General features: G+C 49.5%; 1 protein-coding gene across 2 annotated transcripts in view; it reads left to right on the forward strand.

Annotated features, from left to right (window-relative positions):
- Positions 1 to 730: 730 nt before the first annotated feature.
- Positions 731 to 23956, forward strand: part of LOC119261059 (sodium-dependent phosphate transport protein 2B-like) — a 38738-nt gene continuing 15512 nt past the window's right edge. The window contains exons 1-3 of one of the 2 annotated variants that reach the window (XM_037530284.2): positions 731 to 1386; positions 1462 to 1761; positions 17329 to 17406. In XM_037530284.2, the coding sequence (XP_037386181.1) occupies positions 17377 to 17406 (30 nt within the window). In that variant the 5' untranslated portion in view covers positions 731 to 1386; positions 1462 to 1761; positions 17329 to 17376. The remainder of the gene's footprint in view (positions 1387 to 1461; positions 1762 to 17328; positions 17407 to 23956) is intronic. The other variant, XM_054688202.1, reaches the window with a different exon arrangement.

Genomic DNA, 23956 nt, shown 5'->3' on the forward strand with positions numbered 1-23956 from the left:
TCATGGCTGGCCACAGCCTGAGACTTTCTTTTCTTTCTTTTTTTTTTTTAAAGATTTATTTATGCATAGAAGCACTGGGGTACAATCCAGAGGTGTGTGGGCGGTGTGTGTGTGAGAGGATTCACCAGAGACAGAGTGGGGAGCAGAACAGGCAGACTGACTGAAATACACTGCTGAGGGGAGCAGCAGGTGAGACAGGAGAGGTCTGCTGTGCCATGTGGGTTGCTCCCTGGCTGGGTATTAAACTCATGCTGCAGTGGCTGGTGAGAGCTTGATAGCACTGAGACTTTCTTTTCTTTTTTTTTTTAAGATTTATTTATGCATACAAGAACTGGGGTACAGGCCACAGGTGGGGGGGGGGGTGAGAGGATTCACCAGAGACAGACTGGGGAGCAGAGCAGGCAGACTGAGTGAAATACACTGCTGAGCGGAGCAGTGGGGAGACAGGAGAGGTCTGCCGCACCATGTGGGTATCTCCCCAGCCAGGGATTGAACTCGTGCTGCAGCAGCTGCAGACAGCTTCATAGGTTGCGTCTTAATCCCTCTCCCACCAGGGAGGCCCAGCCTCAGACTTTCTTGACCTGCCAGGGTCCGAGAGGACCATTTCAACTTCCTAGGCAAGGACGTGATTGGCCCAGCTCAGGTCAGGTGCCTACTTCTGGTCCAATCAGTTGAGACCAGGGGGGCGGAGACACTGTGGACACTAGCAACGCGGACGAGGGGAGGGGGCACTTTGCAGGGCAGGTCGGGTCTCTCCTCGCGTGTGCGCCCAGGCTGTGGGTTTTTAAGTCGGGGTCTGAGCTCGGCTGCCCTTCAGTAGCGACTCCAAGTTCTGAGGTCTCCAGTTTCAAAGCTCGGGGGCCCTGGCCTATCGGGGTTCACCCTCAGTATCGACCATCCTAGAGGCTCGTGGCTCCGCAGGGCGGATGACAACGAGACCCTCGGGGCGGAGAGGCCACAGGCGGGCGTGAATATCTTGGACTGAGATGTTGAAGGAAGAGGGTGTCGTGAGCAGGAGGCAGCACGCACAGAATTGGGGGCCCTGCTCTGCGGGAAGAGCCTGCATGCGGCTCCAGCTCTTCGGGTCACAGACTGGATCCAGCCAGGTCGGGGAGAGTTGGAGGCCGAGCCCAGAATCAAGATGGTAGCGTTCAGGAGGCGCCCGAGGGGACATCAGCCCAACTCCCCATTTCACAGATTCAAAGGTTCAGACACCCAGCGCCTCACCCAACGCCCCGGGGTGCAGATAAGAGCCCGGAGCTGCACTTTGGCCTCTGGATCCTTCCCTGGAGCGAGCCTCGCCTCACCCCATGGTAGCATCTCCCCTGTTTTATTTTTAGAACAATTCTTAATTCTTGAGTTACTGGCCCAACCAGAAGGACGGAGGTGAGCTTCCCTCAAAGGGCTGTGGGGTTAGTGTGACCTTGGATTCTGCACTTAATCCTCTTTTTTCCCCTCCAGTGAACTGAAAGAGTGGTCAGGCCCGCTGCTATTCCTCATTCTCCCAGAAGTGTCCTGTAGAGCTTGGGTCTGGACCATTGGGCACCGGAGGAGCGCCTTGCAGGGCTGGGGCCCTGGACTGTGTGGGTAGCAGAAAGTCACATATCCCAGGAGGCGAGTGCAAGTCCAAGGACTGAATTAACCCTGGAGAGTCTGGCTCCCTTGCCAGCCAGCGAACACCGGCCCGGGGCCTCACCAAGATTTTGCAGAAACTGACTGCGTTTAGGGGCTAATCTGCCCGAGTTCTCCTGAGGCTAATTCGTAAGTCTTTCTTTTTACATTTGTGACTTGAATGTTAGCATTTATTTTCAGATAGGCAAATGGCATGGGACCGGTCAGAGTTCAAAAGGTTATGCAGTAAAAAGTCCCTTTCGCCCCAATTCCCCAGGCGGCAGCCTCCATCAGCTGAAAGCAGCCAGCAGTCGCTGGTGACTTTTTGGTTAAACTTCCTCTTGGGGGAAACTGTGTGACCAACACAGCTGTTGGTGATGGGTCAGATTAACTCTTAGCAGTTTATTCCTTCTGAGTTCTAGCTGCACCAGCCCCTTCCAGAAGTAAGATCAGCTCTGAGGGCAGGTGTCTGACCCTGAATCTCTGGCTGCTTTGGGGGGAGGCAAGCTCCAGGCTCTCACAGAGTGGTCCCATCTGCAAAATGGGAGGAAAGTATCTCCTTGCAAGCTGGTTGAGAGGGTGACACGAGATAACAGGAGTTCGGGGCACATTTTCAGGAGTAGGCTTTGCCAAATAGTTGCTGTTATCACTTATCTGTTCCTGGTGTGACTTTGGCAGAGCACACAAGCTCCTCAAGGGCGAGGCTGTGTCTGTCGGAAGTACTGTTATAGGGCAGCCCCGATTTTGAACGGGTTCCTGGCTGTGGGTCCTCACCCGCGCGCTTACAAGGGACTTATGAATACTCCACTACAGACACACACAAAAGGTTAATAAAAGGTTTATTTACAAGGGAAAAGGAAAGAAGGAAAATGTACAACTCAGGGAGAAAATAGGGAAATAAAGTCTTTAATGCGTCCTACCCGATCCACCGACCTGGAAACCCAAAGGCATTCTCAGAGCTGGCCGGACGCTGTGAGCTGGCGGAGAGCCAAAATGGGGGACCCCCCCCCAAAGCCTACGTGTCTGGCTTTATACCAACCTGGCTGCTGAACCCCACCCTCAGGTCCCAGCCACCTTCCCTTTGGCGGGGATGGGATTTGGAGTTCCCAGTGTCTTTGGCTTTGGCCTGGGGTGGGGGTGGAGTCCACAAAGCCTGTATGGAATTAGCTTTAGGACAGCCTTTTTCCCCTAACAGTACTACTGAGGCCCTCCTCCTGGCACAGGGTCTGGCACCTGGCAGATACTCAAACCCCCGCCACAATTAAGGTTTTGAAGCACTAACTGTGTACCAGGCGCTGCACCACGCTCATTACCAGTAACCTCACAACTGCTGCCCTCTGAGGTGGTTGCTGCTCCCAGCCTGATGCATAGCTGAGGAGGGGCACAGGGAACTTGTCCTCCAGCAGCTAAGTCTGGCGTTGGTGTCCTGGTCACCCCAAGGGTGACCAGCTCTTCCCGATTTTTCTAGGGCTATTGTGGTGTTAAAGCGGAAAGCCTTCCAGTTCAGCCAGGGCAAGCCAGAAGGTCCCACGCTAGGGTGGAGTGAATGAGGCACTTTCCTGAGGAAAAAAAATGTAAGGGAGTGACAGAACACACAGTAGCAAGACAATTCATATTTTAATGCAGTATTTAAAAAATAAAAAGAATGCAGAAAAATTCATGATGAACAAAATAACGCAATTTGAATGAGAGGATCCGTGCTGGCGAGTTGCCCCTCACCTGCTGCTATGAGCACGGGTTTAGCACGGGTTTGGGCAGGACATAGCAAGGAAAAGCTGGAGCTGCCTCAGGTAGGACTTGGAGACAGGGGGGCCAGCCTCTCCTCTCCTTTGAGTTGGGCGGGGAAGGCCTCCTGCTCCTCCTTAGCTTGGGGTAGGCCAGCAGTGAGAGGAGCTGTGGAAGTAAAAGAAAGAGTGGACTGGGTTTGTTGGAGGAAACCCAAGAAGTGGCTTTCCTCTGAGAGGAGAGATGGTGAGGGAAAGGTTTCTAGGCTCCAGGCCATTTTAGGAGTCAAGAAAGCATTTTCTCTTAGCATCAGCGGGAGAGGATCCACTTTGTCAGGAAATGCTTCCAGAAGCCCATTTCATATTGAGGCTGCAGACACAGGCCTTCATTGGCTTCACTGGGCTCTGGGGTGGAGGACCTCGCGGAGGCGGGAGGGTGGAGGCAGCAAAGGATGCTTCTTCAGCAGCTTGCTGGGGCCACTCTCTATGACTTCCCATCTTCATCTAGAATTAACTTTGCCACCGTCACAAATTGTTGGGAGTGATGTCTGCGACAAGACTGCAGAGGCCAGGGTGAGCATCACCCCCAGTCCACTTCTAGATTTCACTGGCATCATATCTGTGGAAAATGGATGCATTCTTTTTTTCTGGGAAGGACGACTTATTTGAGACTCTTAGCCAGCAATTAGGAGATTCCAGAGTGAGTTTGCTATTGATTTGATACCTGTTTTTTTTTTTGATGCCTATTTTTATATGCACTTTAGAGCTTTATAGGTCTGGGATAGCTAGTAGCAAGGCTCCAGCAAGTACTGAGAGAGTGCTTTGCCACCTGACAGAGATTTATGCAACTCATTTTGGGGATCTCACAAAGCTCTTGATTTTCTCCCTGCTCTTATTTCTCTCATTTCATGCATCCCTGCCTTGACTCGGTCTGATGTGGAGTCAGGTGTTACCCCAAAAGTTGCCATGTCAGGGGCCTCCCCGGTGGCACAGGAGTTGAGCACTGGGTTGCGATGCTGCCCGCAGCCTCTGCAGTGCCGGTTCGATCCCCAGCTGCTCCCCGGCCACCGGAGGAGGGTCCCACATGGCGCGCAGACCTCTCCTGCCGCCCGCTGCTCCCCTCAGCAGTGTACTTCAGTCCTTCTGCCTGCTCTGCTCCCCGCTCTGGCTCTGGTGAATTCTCTCACCGCCCCCCCCGCGCTTCTGACTGTACCCAGTGCTTGTATAAAAAACAAAAATTAAATAAATAACAGTTGCCATGTCAGAAAGGACTTTCCCACTACCCTAATCTATATTAGCTTCCCCCAAACTGTCCCTCTTTATCCTATAACTCTGTTTTAGTCTCCTGAGGCATGTGTCACTGCCAGCACATGTGTTACGTTTTTTTTTAAGAGTTTTTTTTTCAAGATTTTATTTATTTATACAAGACCTGGGTACAGGCCAGAGATGTGAGAGGGTGAGAGGATTCACCAGAGACAGAGCAGGGAGCAGAACAGGCAGATGGACTGAAAGCACTGCTGAGGGGAGCAGTGGGCGAGACAGGAGAGGTCTTCCACGCCATGTGGGTATCTCCCTGGCCAGCCGGGAATCAAACCCGCTCTGCAGAGGCTGCGGATAGCTTCACAGTGCTGCGCTCAGCCCTCTGTGCCACTGGGGACACCTGTATGTTATGTTTTTATTGATCTGTTTGGTGTCCTTCTCCTCTCCAGCTCCTCTGAAATGGCAGGAACCTTCTTTCTCTCATGCTCCCCAATACCTAGAACAGTGCCTGGCAAACAGTTGGTGCTTAATAAGTGAATGGAAACAAGGCCTCCCTTCACAGAATTCAAAAGAAACAATATGTATCTTCCAGGGAGTTTGTGGTTTTTTTTTTTAAGATTTATTTATCTTTATTTATGTATACAAGAGCTGGGGTGCACACCAGAGGTGCGGGGGCTGGGAGGATTCACCAGAGAGAGAGTGGGGAACAGAACAGGCAGATCTACTGAAATACACTGCTGAGGGGAGCAGCGGGCGAGACAGGAGAGGTCTGCTGCACCATGTGGATCACCTCCTTGGGCAGGGATCGAACTTGTGCTGCAGCGGTGCTGCAGATAGCTTCACAGTGCTGCACCTTAACCCCTTGCGCCACCACGGAGGCCCTTCCAGGGGTTTTGAGGACTTGAGAGCTAGAGGACAAAAGCAGCAGAATTCTGTAAACAAAATTCAGAAATGTAGAGCTCTAATTGACTTTATTAAACCATTTACGAATCAGGTAGCATCCCCTGTAGGTACTGCAAGGGTTTATATAAAATGGAGGGTGTTTTTAGACAGAAAGATGGTGGAACAAAATTAGTAGCAAAAGGAGAGATGATTTCAGGCAAAGCAACCTCCCTCAAGGGTAAGCAGAGTGGGAGGGGGGAGGGCGTCTTCTCCTGCAGATGAACTCGTGACCTCATTTGTGCTGATTCAGAAAATCCAGATTGATTGATTTAGGATTACACTTTTGGGAGAGGTTGAAATTGCAATAGGTATTAAGTCTGCAGGGGGCCCAGTATGAAGGTCTTCATTTTGGGTCCTTTTTTTTCTATTTTTAACAAAGGAAATGTGTGCGTATGTACTACTTGAGTCATGCAGAGGAAAAGTGAGTCTTCCTGGAGGTGGTGAGTCTGAAAGGAAAATAGGACTCCCAAAGGCCAAGCTAAGAGCGGCCCCCCTACGGGGAAAACGGAGAGGGGAAGGAGCAATGCCACGTGACTGGCACAGCTGGGGTAGTCACCATGGCCTGGGCATGAAACGTGCCATGGAAATAGCAGGGACCCTTGGAATGTTCTGGAGCACCACATTCAAGTGCTATTTGAGGAAGGTCCTTCCGTGAGCAGGGGAGTGTAAGATGCAGAGAGAGCCTTCAGGTCGTTGGAGCACTGAGGCTGTGTCAGTTAGAACTAATCTGTAGAACTAGGCAATTGCAGGAATCAATAGTAGTGGGAATTTGGGAGGGGATTTGGCGGTCTGGGTTGCAGGGTGGAGAGGGATCTACAGGAGGAACTTGTTTGGGAGGGTCCTTCCAATAAAATAGTGTGCAGCCTGTTGGATACTAGTGGGACATCTGGGTGATGCTCCAGGGTGCTCCTTAGAACCCGGGGCACCGAAGAGAGACAAGTACCAGTCACTCCCACCACGAGGAGAGGTGCTTAAACATCTGGGTCAAGGATCCTTGTGGATATGAATAAAACATACTCAGTTAAACCTGTATTCAGGGTCAGCCCAGTTGTCAAACGAGTGGTGGTTTGTTTTTTGGTGTTTTGTTTTTTTTTTTTTTTTGAGCCCCTCTGATTGGCCTTTGCACATGGAAAGGATTATTCAGAAATGATTTCTGCTTTTAAATATATTTAAGATTTGTTCATTTTAAACTTTGAAAACTCCTCTAGCTTTTAAAATCCAGTTTATAAATGTCCTTGTTCTATTTATAAGTCCAAAATTTAAACAACCAATTTTAAAAGCACTCTACTTACATTTTAAACTTCATTTATATTTTCAATTTATTTGACTTCGTTAAGTTATTGCAATCGTCAAATAAAGTTTTCCAAGGTTCCTGAATAATGTTTATGAATCTGACAAATTAAACCTTGCAGTAATGGATTTTAAGTTCTCAGTGATTGCAATATGGTTTACAAATTTTATTAAGTTTCCACTTAATTCACAAGTCTAAATCAATTATTCAATTCCCTAGTTTCAATTAAAACCACCTATTATATATACTAATATGCCAAGTTGTCCTTAATATTTTAAGAAATTAGGGCCTCCTGGTGGCGCAAGGGGTTAAGTCTCAGGACTATCAAGTATCATCAGTCACTGCAGTGTGAGTTCCATCCCCAGCCAAGGAGCCGACCCATATGGCACAGCAGACCTCTTCTGTCTAGCCCGCTGCTCCCCTCAGCAGTGTATTTCACTAGATCCACCTATTCTGCTCCCCACTCTGTCTCTGGTGAATCTTTTTACCCCCTGCACCTCTGGCCTACACCCAGTTCGTGTATGCATAAATAAAAATAAACCTTTAAAAATATTTTAAGAAATTAAATAAGGGATGTGTACAGATGGCTTCTAAATTAATCACAAAAGAAAACATTGATATCCTTGATGGCTTTACTTTGTAGCTCTTCTTAATTCTCTTAATCTGCCCTGGAGTTAATTTTGCTTGAGAGGGGTTAATCCATTCATCAAGGTGGGGGCAAGAATCACAGAAACGTGAATGGCTGAGTTTTTCAAAATAGTCTGTATCAAGGGCTTCAAAACTCTGAAAGGGAGGGATTGTGTCCCATCTAGTCTCAGACATCTACATCCTATCAAGGCTACTACATTAGAAGATTCTATTTTTTAACATAAGATTTGAGCGCATTTGCGTTTGTTTCATTGTTCATCAGACATTTAAACCTTCTCTGCCTGATGCTGAAGGCACTGAATTTGCTGGAAGTCTCTCTTCTCCTGTGTGGCGTTAATAGTTGAGTTGAGAGAAAGCCAGGAGAACTTGTTCAAGGAGGGAAGCAGAGTCGTGGGCGGGTCAGACTGTCTCCCGCCACACAGATTGAGCCTAGCCAGGGGGGAACCAGAACAATGCAGTGTCACAGAAGCCAAGGGTAGAAGGAGTTTCCAGCAAAAAACATTTGTCAAAAGTGTCAAAATGACAGAAAAGTTGAGAAGGATGAAGGCTTAAGAAAGACCAGAAATCATTTGTGTTCCAAGCACTAGGTTTCTGAACCTTTAGCTGAGGCTTCTGATACAAGTCACAAAGCCCAGCATCCTCGCAGAATGTGCCCTTTTCCTAAAATGTGTTAGAATTTCTAGGTCCCCCCTGTATTATGTTATAGCCATGGGTCAACTGTGTCTTTTCACACAGCCTCTGTATTGTCCTGCCAGACATTTTGAATTTCCTTCAAACTCCCTTAATCAGTTCTTCTGAGGACTGAAAAAGGAAATGGGTCATTTGATTTTCCTCTGGGTGACTGTCCCGTGTCTCTTGGAGAGAGGAATTGCTCCTGACCTTGGGAGTGTCCGCAGCAGGAGCGGAGGGCAATGCCACATAGTGATTTAGGGCAGAGGTGGCAAAGCGACCATCTCTCAGTTGGGAAGCAAACAGAAACACACCCTGTCTCAGGATTTCTCGGGCACGGTGATCATTCTTTGTTCTGGGGCCTGTACTCCGCAGTGAGGAAGTTTAGCAGCTTCCCTGGACCCCACCGGCTGGCTACATATCAGGAGGCCTCCCTTCCCCCAGCTCTGACAACCAATAGTGTCTCTAGACTTTGCCAGGTGTTCCCCCGGCACCCAGTGGTCCCTGGTGAGGAACCTATGCTGCAGCTCTTCTTAGCAGAGGGGCTAGAGTCAAAGAATGGGGCACTTTCAGAGCCACCCTGAAGGATTTGATTTCGTGCAGGGTCAGACAGACCTGTTTTCAAAGCCTTCCTTCTGCCCCTTCCCGGCTGGCTGCCCAGGGATGAATTATTGAATTTCTTTGACCTCTGGTTTCTCTGTCTTGGAAATGGCAAATAATACCTACTTAGACCAGTTATTTAACCCTCTGTCTTCCGCAAAAGGAGAAGCTAATGCCATCTACTTCCTAGGGCCTTGGTAAGGATTAAATAGTAAACATACAATGCTTGCAGCTCAGCCCAAAGCTGCAAGCTTCAACTTGAGTTAACTCTTTTTTGTATTGTCAGAATTAAATGATAGTGTTTGCAAGGAAAATAACAGGGAAGCCCATTGTAAGTGAACAAATGAAGCTGTTCTTTATATTATATCCAATCCCAGTAGCAAGGGCATTAAAACAATTTTTTTTAGTTGAAGTGCCATTGTTTTACACCCTTGTTAGTGCTTTGGCTGTGTAGGATCTCCCCGGTCAGATGTGGTCACTGTAGCCACCACCCAGTAACCCACAGTCCTTCACCAGACTCCATTGTGTTCTCACCCCCTGCTCACCCCCCTCCCCACTCCCATGCCTCAGATCTATGGTCAGCCTTCAAAGGTTGGTTCTAATGTTTGTCTTGACAGTGTCCAGCAGGGGCCACATCTCTTTATTTCAGCTAGATTGCAGGGCAGGTCGGAAACCAGTACGTTTATGGTTGAGAATCCAAGACATGGAATTTTGATAGTGCTGATTCTTGAAGCAGCTTTTCTCTTATTCTCTCTGCAAAATGAAATGTCATGCCTTTCAGTCTTCAGACCAGAAACTTAGCATTGTCTCCAGGGAAGATGAATAAAAGGGAAGATATAAAGAACTCCAAGTGTTTTCAAACTTTAAATAGGAATGAATATATTATGGTGTCTAAAATTTGACAGCAACTACCCACTCCCAGTTTTGTAATCCGGAGGGTTGTATTTTTTGAAAAAGCCATATTCATGATGAGCTAGGTGAGGTGACTCTTCCCTCCCTTGCTTTGCTCGCTACTGATCTCCACCCTTGGAGCCCACTATTTCTGGGTGACTAGGCTTGGAGGTGTGTCTGACACCCTTCCTTTCTCTCTCCCAGGATGTAGGCATCCTTCTGTCCTCTGCTGGCATCCCCTCACCACCACCCAGATGTTTCTGCCTCAGCATTTCAATCCTCTTTTTTTTTTTTTGTCTCCCTTTGTCTTTTGTTTCCTTTGTTGTTTCTTTTCCCCCTGTGTTGTCTTTCGCTGCTGAAGTACATTTCGCAAATAAAAGATGTTATGATGTGTCCTTTAAATCTCAAAACAAAACTATGAGAGAAAATTTGGAAAAGAGACATTTTGAAAATTCCCTTGAATCTTACCATTTCCCACAACCATTCTTATAACTCTGGAGGCACCACCTCATCTCTGCCTTTGCTGGTTTTCCTTGTTGCTTCTTACCAGTTCCATTCAGCATTTCTTGGATATGCATATTTTTATGTTGCAACGATGTTTTTATAAGTGCAATTTTTTAATAATGAGAATGCAAGTAGACTCATTTATGCAGTGGAAATGTAATTTACTTGTCAAGCTTTCATTTTGGACATCCGGTATGCTTCCTTCTGTATTCTTCACACTGTGATGAATGTTTTCATACATATGTTTCTGATCCTTTCTTAATGTGGGTCTCTGTAAATATAATTACTAGGCCAAAGGGTCAAAATAAAATAATGTTATGTTTCTTAACACATGTTTCCAACATTCTCCCAAAGGCAATTCAACCTGAATTGCCACCCACACAGGAGAATATCTATTCCATTGCTCACCACCATGGGACATTAATGTTTCAAACAAATGCTACTAGTAGGGAGAAGTGTCCTTTAACTGTCTCAGTGTAAATTTCAAAAGATTGTTGAATCACTGCTCTTTTTCAATTAGTAGATTCGTAGTCATGTTTCAGTCAGTAGATTTGTAGGCTGGGCTCTGAATGGGGGTGAATGGTGGCCAGGCTTCTGAGGTCTCACATCTGCTTGGATGGGAGGAGGGGGCAAGGAGAAAGGTTGTGGGTGAGCAGAGGAGGGTGGGGGGGGCATGGGGCCTAGAGGTGTGTGTGACAATGCTATCAGCCAAAGCTGTCTGGTATTAATTTTGATAAATGATGAGGTATGTCTAAGCTAATTTTTATTTCCAGTTTGCTAATCAATTGCTCTAGAAGATTGACTGATGATTACTGACGTTAATCACATTTTAGCAGGAATCTGTTTTATTCACTTAATCCATTTAGCTCCTTTAAGGCAGTTGAAAGAGTTATAATATCTTATAGGGTTTGTTCATCTCATTTCTTGATTTCCTTCTGAATTGTCTTCTATTCTAGTCTTCCAGAAGAGTTGTCTTACCAATGTCCATGCCTTGGCCCCTGGTGGTGGATGTTGGAGTGGCTGGTCCAATGGCCGAGATCTCTAATGCCCCCATCACTGGCGTATGTGAGCCAGAGATGCTGGTCACCCAGGGCTTCAGAGCAAGGGGTCTGAGGCGAGTACCCGCAGACCCATGAAACTAGCCCCATCCTCATTCTCCAAGCCAGAGAAGAGGAGAGGACCAGCCTTAGACAGGGATTAGCACTGAACAGATTTAGGGAGGGAGCAGGCAAGGGCTGGGCTCTTCTGCCCTAAGGTGTGAACTGGGTGGAGTCAGTTTAGAGAGGCTACAGACAGGAGCAGGCAAGAGTATATATTGACCGACCCTCTTATGGCCTAGTGTCTTCCTGTCTCTCAGGCTACAGAGGTTTGCAGCTCTTCTGAATGCTTCATTTCCAGGTATGTTAACTAGTATGTGGTCCAAGAACTCGGAATCGTCACCATAATGGACTTGGTTCCTCAAGTCTTAGGGGAACAGAGCTTGTGTCTGGGGAGGTGGTGGAGGGCGGGGTATCAGATGACTATGCTTGGCAGAGAGTGATGAAGTTGGGGTAATCTGTCACGGGGATGTCCATTTTCTAGCTCTCCCAGATTCTGTGGGTTGGAATTAGAGTAGGGGGATTTGAGTCTTTGCGCAGAGAGTAAGAGGGTGTTCTTGTGTATCGCTGAGCAACCCACTGGAGGATGCCTAGTTGGAAACTTGGGTCCCTTTAGGAGATGAGTCCACAGATTTGTGGTTAGACCTGGGAGGTTGTATGGGGTCGTAGTTAATTTGGGTTTGAATCTGGATTCCACCAGCTTCAAACTCTGGGTGAAATAACTTTATAACTTTGTAACTTTGGACCTCTCTTGACTCCAAGCTCATCATCTGTAAAACTGAGATAAAATGACTAGATGATTTAGCATCATTATAAGAATTAAACGACGTGGCCTCTATCTTGCCTGCAAATTTTAGAGGTGAAAACTAGGTCGAGTGGGTTGCTTGTGCTTTGCCACTTGATTCTAGGAAATCTGTAAATGTAGGTAATGATGGGATCAAGTTTATGAGGTGATTTGTGAAGATTAGATGGAATAAACTTAAACCCATTAAGGTTTAATCTAGAGCTGGCAAATTATTCCATTCTTGGCATATGTGGTGATATCCAGAGCCTTGTGGATATTCCATTTTCTTAGCAGAGGCTCCTTCTCTACCTCTTGCAGACACTGGAGATAGGAGGGAGGTCCAGGCCTTGGAGTACCTGTGGCATTGTGTTCAGGCTGTAGGTGGTGGCCATGCTATTCCCTCTTCTGGGGACTTTAAGTGCATGGCACCACATCCCCCTTAGGGTGGTACCCACAAATGGAGGGTACCATCTGGTTCAGGGGTCTACCTCTATAAAATTCTATACTGTCAGGGAAGAAGATGAACAATTTAGCAACTCCTTTAGCTGGAAAGTCTTATAGGCAAAGAATCCAAAAATTGTCACCAAGTCAGGACCTCTTGCTGGTTCTGGGTCTGGCCACTTGCCATAAGTGCAAACTGAAGTGTCTTTGGTGCAGGAGAAGGAAAAAAGCCCCTTCTAAACAACAGGTTAGAGGGGAAGGAAGAGGGTCCAGTTACTGAGATCACGGGTGCCACGTGGAGATGCAGCTATAGAAGCTGGCAGAGCATAGCAGACACTCGCTGCTACAGACATTGGGGCCTTCACTTTGCAGGGGTGAGGGGAGTGGGCTAAGCTCAAAAGAAAGCCGTCCACTTGGCACTGCTCCTTTTTAAAGGCTCACAAAATGGCTGCTCAGCCCCACCCCTTCCCAGCAGCCCTCTTGCTCAGGACATGGGGACAGAGTCCAGATTGTGGAATGGCACAGGCCTCTCTTGTCCAGCTTGGGTGGGTGGTACAGCTCTTCAGGGGTGGAGCTCTGCCCTTGGTTGTACAGGGCGCCATGAGGGCTGGGGTGCAAAGCTCAGCTTCCCCTGACCCTCCAGCAGAAGCTGTCAGCAGATCGGGGATGAGGCATTTGTAAGTTGCAGTCAATCACTTTGAAGCAAATTTAATGACCAAAAAATATGCTCACAACATAATGAGAGGAAAAGTAGGCAAAGCAGAGCTTCTGGATTGAATGGTAGCAGTTTCATTAACATTTCCTTAGGCGAGCTCATTTCCATGCAGACGGTGCCCAAGTAAACTTTGTTGTTAACCAAGTGCCATAACCTGTCAGTCCTGGCTCAAGTTTCTTCCAGATCTGGTCTTCTCTTTTAGTGGCATAATGAGAGCCAACGTCTGGGAAGAATGTGTTCAGAGAGAATAGAATGGAGGAAAGAGAAGACAGAATATGGCTGAATCAAGGAATTTTGTTATAAAAAGGAGCAAGAAAAATGAGACCGTAGCTAGGGGGACATTTGCTGTCAAAGAGGGTGTGATTTCTAAAGATGGGTGAAACCAGCAAGTTATATGCCAATGAGAAAGATCCCCCCAGGGGGAGGAATTGTGTGTGTATGGGTGGGGGGGGTTACTTTCAGGAAAGTTGCCCTGCAGCAGATGAGGGGGGAGGTTTAGGAAGCAGTAATGTGTGACAGGGGCCAGAGTGTCCAGTCTGTGCAGGCGGGGGGCAGAGGATACGGGAACAGCTGCTGGAGAGCCGTTAACCTTGTTGGGGGCTAGGCGGGGCTTCTCAGGACCTCCATTTTCTCAACAAGCTTAGAAGCAGTGTCATCAGCTAACAGTGAGGAAGAGGGATTAGTGGTCCCTGTTTCCTTAGCAAAAGACCCCAAGGGCTGGCTGGCTGGCTGCCCCTGATGGCTTGCTGCAGAGTGCCTGGACAACCTCTGATGGCTATCAGGTTTCAAACTGCAAGTCAGGAGTCACAGGGATTCACAGAACCTCACCCCCGCCCCCAGTTATCCTGGGTGGAAGGGAGATTAGCATGGAGAGTAGATTAGATCAAACCATTCTGCTTGTGTCTGTTTTATTTGTAGACACTGAAAAGCAGTGGCTGGATTATTTTTTGTTTTTTTAATTCTTAATTGAAGCAATATTTGGATGCCCTCGTCAGGTATCACCGCCATACTGCACACAGCAGCTCACCCACAGCCAGCTTTGGTCCCTCTTTGTTCTTACCCCTGGAGGGAAATTTTCCAAGATTTGCTCCAATGTAAACATGTTGAGCCTCTATGTTACCTATAAATTATTGATATGGCAATAGAACAATTTTATTGAACAAAGGTCTTCATGGAATTATACACAGGATAGGACCTAATGTTAATGGGGGAGAAGAGGGCTTTGCCAATTTTCTAGCGAGAGGGTGAGGGGATACACAGTGCCTGGATCAGGAGAGGTTACCGCAGGAGATTCTGGAAAGAAGTGGAATTTGGCCAGACTTAACAAAGTGGATGACTCTGACTTGTGCAGTGACCCCAAAATGGGAAAAGGCCCATTTCCTGAAATGAGAGTAGACGGGCATATTTCTTCTCTGGCTGCCCACACCGCACAGTTCAAGGTCCCACATCTATTTAATAGATTCATAACCAGAAATAAATGGAACAATAGCTAATTACTGACCCCCTGCTATGTACCAGACACTATCATGCTTTATATTCATCTTCTTGTCACATGACTTGTGAAATAGACGGCTTTACTCACGTATTAGCTATGATGTAAGCCAAGCTTTCCTGAGTTCACTGGTGCTAATATCACTATGACTGAGTGTCAGACTTCATGCCCCACTTTCCCCACCACATTTCCATCACCATTGTCATCCTGTGTGGTCTGTATCCAGAAACTGTGGTTGTCTGGGGCTTGTTACTAGGCACCCCAAGTAACACTATAAACAGCCTTATTACTATACTTAGTAACACTTGTTAATTTCACATAGCCCATCTTCATTCAAATCCACCAACCACCTTTGGAGGTAGGTTCCACAAGGCTAATCTTGTTGAGAAGTGAAGTAAAACTGCCCCAAATCTAGGAGTCTAGGACTTTAGGACACAGGACCAAACAATTCTTTTGAAAACCACTTCTGATGTGTCTGATTAGAAATGGAATTGATGTCTGGAAAAGGCACAAGAGAAATCCTGGGCTTTTAGCGAGCTTGCTCACATTTCTCACAAAAATGTGACACATATTTGACATTTCCTGAATTCTGACCAACTCCAAGGGGATCGGCCCTGTCAGTGGACCTATTGAACGGTTGCAAATTATCAGTGCCCTAGACCCAGAGAAATCTTTAATGATTGCAAACAGAGGTTTAGGTGTTATTTTGGGGTTTTTATCCCAAGGGTGGTGGGAGGCCCAGGACCCAGGCCCAGCCTGGACAGCTGAGAGCCCCACGGCCAGGTTACTTTTCGCTTGACTTGCTTCAGTCCCTGGCAGCTTCTTGCCAGCTGGGGAGGCTGGAACAAACAAGGCAAGGCCGGGACTTTCCACACAGGTCTGAACACCTCATGTTTCCAGGCTGGTGACTCAGAGGGGAAGGCTTAAGGAAGGGACATGGGCATCTGGGCCCCTGGGTGTCCTGGTCTATCAGAGCCATCTCTAGGGCCCTGCCACCCTCTCTGGAGCCGCTATGTCCCTCCACTTTGTGAAGGATTTCTGCCTGGCTGAGCGCAGAGGAGAGAAGCACTAGGTGACTCAAAGATCAGGGCACCATGTGGCAGACTCCCCAAACACTGGGCCTCCACCAGCCTGCAGGACCAACACTGGCAGTGCACTAACCTGCTTTGTTTGGCCTGCCCAGTTTTGTTTTTTTAATGATAAATTTCGCATAAATCCAGACAGTCTGGGTTCTCCAGAAAGTGCAAAGACACGGTGGCACCAATCCAAGTCTTCTGCAACATCTGGGGCTGAGCCCTGGACAACCAGCTTCCTGTCCAGAATCTCCCGGAACACAACCTGCCCGCCTTGCTTCCCAGGCCTGTCCCTTCCTGGAGCCTGCCCTGAGGGGACTCTGCTCTGTGCCCAGGCCCTTGCTCTGCTTCCTCAGCTGCTCAGAAGCACCATGAGCCCCGCAGCTGCCCTGTCAAAGACGAGGGTGGCCTTCTCCTGCCCCTGCTGTGCCTTGCTCTCCAAGGCGGGAGTGGGGTGGGGTGGGTAAGTGGGGAGGCAGGGGCACTCAGGGAAGCCAAGGCGCTTTCAGGCAGTTGGATTTCTAGGAAATGGATATTTTAAGAAGGAAGTTGTGAGAGGGCACTGTTTGGGAGGCAAGAAGTAAGGCGGACAACATAGGGGTGTGGGTTAATGTAGGTAGTTCTGCAAGAGTAAGAGAAAGAACAGGCTATACCACCCCTGAACTTCGCCTGGGAATGTTCCTTCTAGATTTTATGAAAAATGTGAGGAGTATCTAAAGAGGTAGAGTTTATGGTATATTTTTTAAAGATTTATTTTATTAATGCATACAAGAGCTGGGGTGTAGGCCAGAGGTGCAGGGGGTGAGAGGATTCAGAACAGGCAGATCTACCGAAATACACTGCTGAGGGGAGCAGCAGGCGAGACAGGAGAGGTCTGCTGCGCCATGTGGGTCAGCTCCCTGGTGGGGCATCAAGCTTGTGCTGCAGTGGCTGGTGATATTTTAAGTTTGTGCATATAGCATCTTTCCGGGTCAGTTCCATCAATATGTATGCTATAAATGGACCAATCCTTGTTGAGGCCCGAACACTGGTTGAAGGGATAGGATGTGGGGGAGGGGATGCGTATTCAGATGGGATGCCTGTGTGTGTGGTATTCCTGCAGTCCAGCTGCCACACAATCATGTGACTCTTTACAGTTACAAAGCCCCTTCCTCTTGTTATCTTACTAAGTTTTCCTCTCCGAGTTAGGCAAGGCAGAGCTAAATTCCCCGTGTAACAGGTGAAAACCCTGAGGATGAGTTTAGGAGTTTGTCGATCCAGTGAGTGATGTACTGCATGGATGGATGGGTGGGTAAGAATTTCACACTTTTGGGTCTATCACAAATCTTGTGGGGCAGGGCCACTGGGCAGCGAGAGGCCCAGCAGGTGACAGCCCTTTGTGAACAAGCGCTCATTGTCAGCCTCCTCCTGAAACAACACACACCCCTTTTACCAAGCCCCACCCACCTTGCTTCCTATAGCTTTCACCTTTCTTTGGTGGCTGCTGAGAATGGGAATATGAAATGCCCCAACGGGGTGAGGGGCGCCTCCTTGTGTGGGCGGCTGCTAGGGAACCCCTCAATTCTTCCTTCGGCTTCTCCAACCAGGCCTGTGAGCAGCAGACTCAGAACAGGAGGGAGATTCAAACCTCGTGGATGGCGTTCAAACTTAAGAAGTTCAGAGCCGTGAGTGCCTTTTCTTTGAATTTTTTATTATTATATTTTAAATAATGCGTTTGTGACTGTAAATTGCAGTGGGCCCCCCTTACGTGCATTTTCATTTTCTGAGGTTTCAATCACCTATGGGCGACCATGGTCAGAAAATGTCACAATAATTTTGAGAGAGACAACATTCACATAACTTACAGGGTATTGTTATCGCTCCATCTTATGATGAGTTATTAATGCTAATCTCTTACCATGCCTAATTTAATAATTACTTTGTCTTTGGTGTGTGTGTATATATATATATGAATGAATGAAAAAAATACAGGGCTCAGCACTTTATGATCTTTCAGCATCCACTGGGGAACCTGGGAACACATCCCCTGTAGATAAGGGAGGACGGCTGATATTTTAAATCATGTGATCTGAATTTGTGTGGTCTGATTTGTATACAGTTTATATATAGTCTAATTCTAAATTCCATGATTAAAAATATTGATGTGAAATATTCAGGTGGCAGTTTGGACCCTGTATTTCATCCCTCTTCCCAGGAAGAAACCATAGATTTAGAGGCTATTGGTTAAAAAAGAGGTCATGAAACAACCTCTAAGGGTTATAAGAATAGGGTGACTCATTTCGGGCCAGGAATTGCTGGGTGAATATCACTGAGACTGAATGAGTGTCTGTGTGAGACTCAGTCTGGATGTTCTGTACAAAGGTGGGGTGGGTATGAGTGTTGGAAGCAGAAAGACCAGAATGGAAGGGGAAGACAAGTCCTCTTCAGTGGATGCCTGGCCACCACTGAGGCTGGGAGAACCAGAGTGATCTGGTCTGTGCAGATTGCCCCAGATCCCATGGGGTACCACCTTATGAGCCTTGTTAGCTCCTAATATGGCAACCTTCCTGTAAAACAGGAGTTTGGTGCCAATGGCTTAATGTATCCCAGTACTCTTTAGTAATAGACTCTTCTGATTGTCCATAAATAGACCCATCAGAGCTTTCAGACTTACTCTTGCTTTAGACTTTGGTGTTTTTTGATGAATGTTACTTGAAAGGATCATACAGGAGGTGAGCTTTATTCATGTTCCACAACAGCTTAAGAGTAGCAAAATCATAATGATGGTAAAGTATGGGAGTGACTGCTCCCTGCCGCTGCAGTGATAACTCAAAGTCCCTGTAAAGGTCCCTCCACTAATATGATGCAGCCAGAGACAGAACAGTCACCAAAAAAATCAGATTTGATGCACATACATGAGCATAATACACAGACATTTGTCCAGGAAAGACTTTTTTTTTTTAAGATTTATTTATTTTTATACAAGAACTGGGGTTCAGGCCAGATTTGCGGGAGGGTGAGAAGATTCACCAGGGACAGAGCGGGGAACAGAACAGGCAGACTGACGAAATACACTGCTGAGGGGAGCAGCGGGCAGGACAGAAGAGGTCTGCCGCTCCATGTGGAACCCTCCCCTGCTGGCCGGGATCGAACCCGCGCTGCAGAGGCTGCGGACAGCTTCACAGTGCGGCGCTCAGCCGCCTGTACCACCAGGGAGGCCCCCAGGAAAGACTTTAAAGTGAAACTGTTTTGGACAGAAAAACAACTCTAAGGTGCTAATGAGTTAGGAGTTTGTCATTAGGGTTTTGTAAAATAATCGTCAGGCATAACGGGAGGTTGTTGCATTCAGGAGGTTGTTGCACACAGCAGGAGGTGTTGTGTGTTCTGATGTAAATGTGGGTCATGTTGGTGGTGAAGGGCTGGTTGTGCTGACCGCTTATGGTGTGAACACTGATGTGACGTCTGTAAGTAGCACTAAATGATGTAAACCGTGGGGTGTAATCCAGAGCCCACCTGCTTCCCACACCCCAGTGCCCCCATTTGCTTAGCTCCTCGATCCTCAATAGTCAGAGAAACGGTATTTAGTTCCTGGGAGACACACATGTCCAGTAAACAGCCCCCTCCTGGCCCTGCTGAAGCACTGAGCAAGTGTCTGCATCCTGGCTGATCTCATGACTTTGAGCTGGGGGATTCCTACCACTGCTTGTCTCACTTCAGAAGTTGCTCTGTGGAGAGGTGATGGCTAATTATTGTCACTCTTGCTGGCTTTTAAGTCCAGCACCCACTCCCAAAACCCAGTGTGCCTATAGTAACAGCACAGGGCTGATCTGGGGCTCACTCAGTGTCCACTGCCCCAGAAAAGTGTCTGGTCCTTGGACTGATGTCACCAGCATCTGAGTGGCCTCAAATAGGTAATAACCTTGGAGTTCCAAGGTTTTAGAGGAGCTAACACCTACCCAGGGGCTGTTATTTGCTGTGCACACATGAGGGCAGGGAGGCAGGGAAGCAAGGGCTGAGTGGGTCATGGATCTCAGGCAGTGGGACCCCAGAGTTGTATGTGCAACCCCACCTCTCAGTGAGGAGCCACAGCCCAGCTCTGCGGGCCCAGGAAGCAGCTCCTGCCCCCTGCGGTGGAGTGTGCACTGGGCTCCAGCGGGCACTTCCACTATTCCTGCGGGCAGCAGGTTGGTGCCCTGAGTTTCACTCACAATCTCCAGTTCTGAGCAGGGCGTCAGGCACAGGGAAAGAGTCTGGCTTTGGAATAAGACCCAGACCTTTTGGGTCCCTGCTCATGGCACACCCTTGACCCTCCAAGCTCACCTGAAAGGGGCCTCCACCCTGCCGGGGACAGGCAGTGGCATGGGTGTGGAGAACAGGCCTGCCTGGCACGTGGCTGGGGGGCCTTTATGACGGGTATCCTAGTGGGCTCGCTCGGGGACAGGACTTCTCACAGCCAGGATGGAAAAAAATGGGGGCAGCAGGGGGAACCCACAGGGCAGAGCAAGAAATAGGGGCTCTGTTTATCAGAGTCAGAAGAACCTGGGGGGATGGGGTTCTCCAGGTGACAGCAGACCCCCTGCCCCTACATTCCCCTCTCCTTCCTCAGCCTCATCCAGCCCTGTCCATGCAGACCCAGCAAGCACTCCAGCAGCCAAGTGTCTAACTGCTGAGCCCCAGCAGCTAGGACAGAAGGCACCCCCAGACTGACAGGGCTGAACAATCCTGGCTTTGTTTTGAGAGGATTCTTCCCTGGCATTTCCAGTTGGCTTTTATCTCTGTCTGAATGATTCTAACTGCTTCAGCCTCAGAGGCAGCGCAACTAGAAGAATCAGGTTCCTGGGGAACAGACAGCAGGAGACAGGGATCCCCACTGGTCCCCACTCGCTGGGATTTCCTGCAGCCCCACATGGGGCTGAGGAGGGGAGCTGCCCTGCCAGGAGCCAGGGCCCGGGACCCTAGCCCCGTGGGCACACGGGCTTTCTCCGCCTTCTGTGCTAGGGACCCTCCGACATTCCCTGGCAGCCTGTCTTCCCCCAGAGCCCTAATGGGCTCATTAAGCCAGCAGGTAGGCAGTGCCCTGGCGGCGGCAGGCAGTCCTGGAATGCACAAGGGGCGTGATGACAGCAGCCTCCGCCAGCCCCTTGCGCAACACCGTCCCTATATAAACCTGGGCTGCGGCTCCACCTGGGAGCCTCCTTCGGTCCATTACCTGCGCGGGGAGCCCCGGTGAGTACCTCCCTGGGCGAGGACGCTTCCTCTTCTCCTCTTGCGCTTGAAAGAACCTTAATTCACTTTTAATTTACTTACTTAATTCTTCTAGATAACCCTCGACGCTGACCTCAAGGAAGTTGGCTGGCTTTGGGCTGCAGAAGAGACAAAAATAATGACCCTTCCCCCATTTTCAGATCCCCCCACACCCATCCTCATGTTCCTGCTGTTGCTGTTACAGCTCCTGACCACACTGTTACGACTGCGGGTTACTCCCCAGTCACTTGGGTTTCTAGGAGTGCAGATGTCTGTGCTTTGGGAGGAAGGACGGGGTAGTGGAAGATTCCAGGGAGGGGATGATGGGTTAGCTTTCTGGACGCTCACTAGTTCTGAGACCTAAGCAGGTCCCTGTGACATCATGACTCAGTTTCCCCATATGGACAAGAGGGACTAGATGAGTCTTCCCTGTGCTGGGATCTAGTTTGTGTGGCCCCAGTGAGGCCACGCCCCACGGTGACTTCCACATGCTCCCCTCCTTGTCTGCAGAGTCACCATCCGGGCCCTGCAGACTAGAGCCAGCTGCTGCTCCATCCGCGCAGGGGGCCCAGAGCAAAGGGCCTGCAGACCTTCCCTTGTCTGGACACCAGACCCCACGAGTCCTCAGTGTTTTCAGAGCAGAGGCTGCTGGGAGGGCGGCTGGGAAATGGCTTATGGGATGCACAGGGGGTAGTGGTAGGGGTGGGGAGCTCAGCCTCTCCAGGTCAGGAAGGAGGGGGCACAGGAATGGAGTTAACTCAGGCTTCAGACCCCCCAGGGCGGATGCCCCCAGGGGAGGCTGGCCTGAGCTGAGGGAACCTGAGTCTGTCCCTCAGAGGGGAGAGGACTTTCCCCAACATGTTGATGTCAGGGGAGCAGCTTGTGGGTTTCATGGCCCAGCACCCCTCTTGCTCCCTGGGTCGGTTCCCCAAGACATTTCTGGGCTGGCTCTGCTTGCTGGGGTCTTGTTGGCCTCTCTTGGCCCTCCGCGGGGGCAGTTCTTGAACCTGCCCTGTGCTGGGCACTTGGGCACAGCTGGGGCTCGCTGGAGGGACCATGTTTCAGAGTGTCAGGAGTTTTGGCTCTTGGCTGCTGCCAGCCCACCAGCTGCCGGGACTCTCTTCTCTGTTCCTGTCACTTTGGCAACTCGGGCAGAAAGACGGGCTGTGTAAGAGGTTTGCATGTGGACAAGTTACCTCTCCATATCCCACCCCCAATACTCACCCCCCCATTGAAGCAAATCCTAGTCGGGGGAGGAGGGACCCTGGGTTTTGCTGTTGCCCCAGAGGTTACATAAAAATACCTGGAATTCAATATAATGTGGAAAACAGCGTCTAGTAAGTGGTGATTTGGAATAAATGTTTAGCTGCCCTTTCCTATCACCTTCCTCATGCACTCCCACCGTCCCCCTTGGGCTGATTGACAGTAGTCAGGACAGCCGAGCGATTTGAAAAATGCAAATCATGATCGTGATATGTTTCAGATGGTTCTACCCATGCACTAACACTTCCAGCCCCACAGGCACAGTCCAAAGCGACTGATGTGCTTCTGTCAAGGACAGAATGTATTTAAAATTTGTGTTTAAATTGGAAGTGCACTATGAAATTGAAAGTGCACTATGGTGGTGACCTCTGAGGGTCAGGCCGTGATTTAAAGTGAGGAGATAAATGTCTCTTTTCAAACCCCATCAGTGCATCACTTAAGAGTCTCAAGTCACTCACCAGTGTAAACCAGGCCTCTCCCATCTCAGCCTCTCCCCCATGACCTGGGTGATCAGCTCACCCCCTGCTGGGTGAGGCAGCTGCAGGAGGGATCTACCCCCCTGGGCAGGGCCCTGTGTGCTGAGGTCCTGGGCCTGGCCCAGAGTCAGTCTCCTGAGTGTTGGACAGCAGGGGTCCCGCAGCCTGAGTGTGAGTTGCCTCAAAGGTGGAGTCACTGAGACCTGAGCACTGCATTTCTTGGTGTCCTCGTTTTCTCTGCTGTCAACGGGGCTGGCAGAGGTAGAAGTATAAGCCTCCACATGAAGCCAGTGGGCAGAAATGCACATGGCGGTGTGAGGCCGCGGGGGTTCACGTGGGGGCGGTGCAGGGAAGCCTGGCACTCGGTGCTCATTAAACAAGGCCTGGCCGCTCTGCCTGCCTGTCCTGCCGCTGACACATCCTCCTGCCGAGCTAGTCTCCTGCTGCGCTCTGGAGGCCACTGCCTGGTGGAGCGGGCTTGGCCGGGTCTCCTCAACAGCAGAGCATGTGCTGCCTCCATCCCTCCTCTATGGCCTTGGGCTGTTGTGTTCTGCACAGGAGACTCCAGAACAGGTGCTGGGAGTGAAAGGGGGGAGTCCCGGACCATGCAGAGTCCAGGTGCTGGTGACTGCCAGGAGCCCCTATTTCCTGCTCCCCAGGCCCAGGAGGGCAGAGAAGGGTCCTCTGCTTGGCCAGCAGAGTTGCTCTTGCCACAGGGTGCCCATGTGGAGGCAGGAAGATGAGCCAGAAGGGCTCTCAACACAGCAGCAAAGAGCCCGTGGGTGATGCCCTGAGCCAGGCCTCCCCCCAGCCCCTCCTCTCTTACCTGGGCAGGGGCATCTCTCTGAATTTAGTCCCAGCTGCCCCTGGAGGCCCTTTCTTCTCTGCCTCTTCTGTCAGAAAGCCAGATGCCCCAAATGTGGCCTTGGGGGCAGGCAGGGAGGGCAGCAGCTGGCTCAGGAGCCTGGGGAGGGGAGCAAGTCAGCAGGACCCCTCCAGGCAGTGTCAGAGCCCCTCCCTAGGGAAACAGATTCCAGACAGGCCCCGCCCCTGGGAGCCTGTGGCCTCACCTCAAACTCAGTGCCCTGTCTGCTCCTTTCAGCCACCTTCCTGCTCAGCCCAGACCCTCCCAAGTCGGCAGGTAGCGCAGCAGCCAGGCGTGTGCCTGCCAGAAGCCTCAGCGGCCTGTCAGGACAGCACTGTCTGCTGGCCTTTCCAGCCATGTGAGTGACAGTGGGGCCCAGTCGAGGGA

Source organism: Talpa occidentalis, unplaced genomic scaffold (genome assembly GCF_014898055.3).
Source record: "Talpa occidentalis isolate TD23 unplaced genomic scaffold, MPIMG_talOcc4v2.1 talOcc4.6, whole genome shotgun sequence".
In the NCBI taxonomy this organism is placed as follows: domain Eukaryota; kingdom Metazoa; phylum Chordata; class Mammalia; order Eulipotyphla; family Talpidae; genus Talpa; species Talpa occidentalis.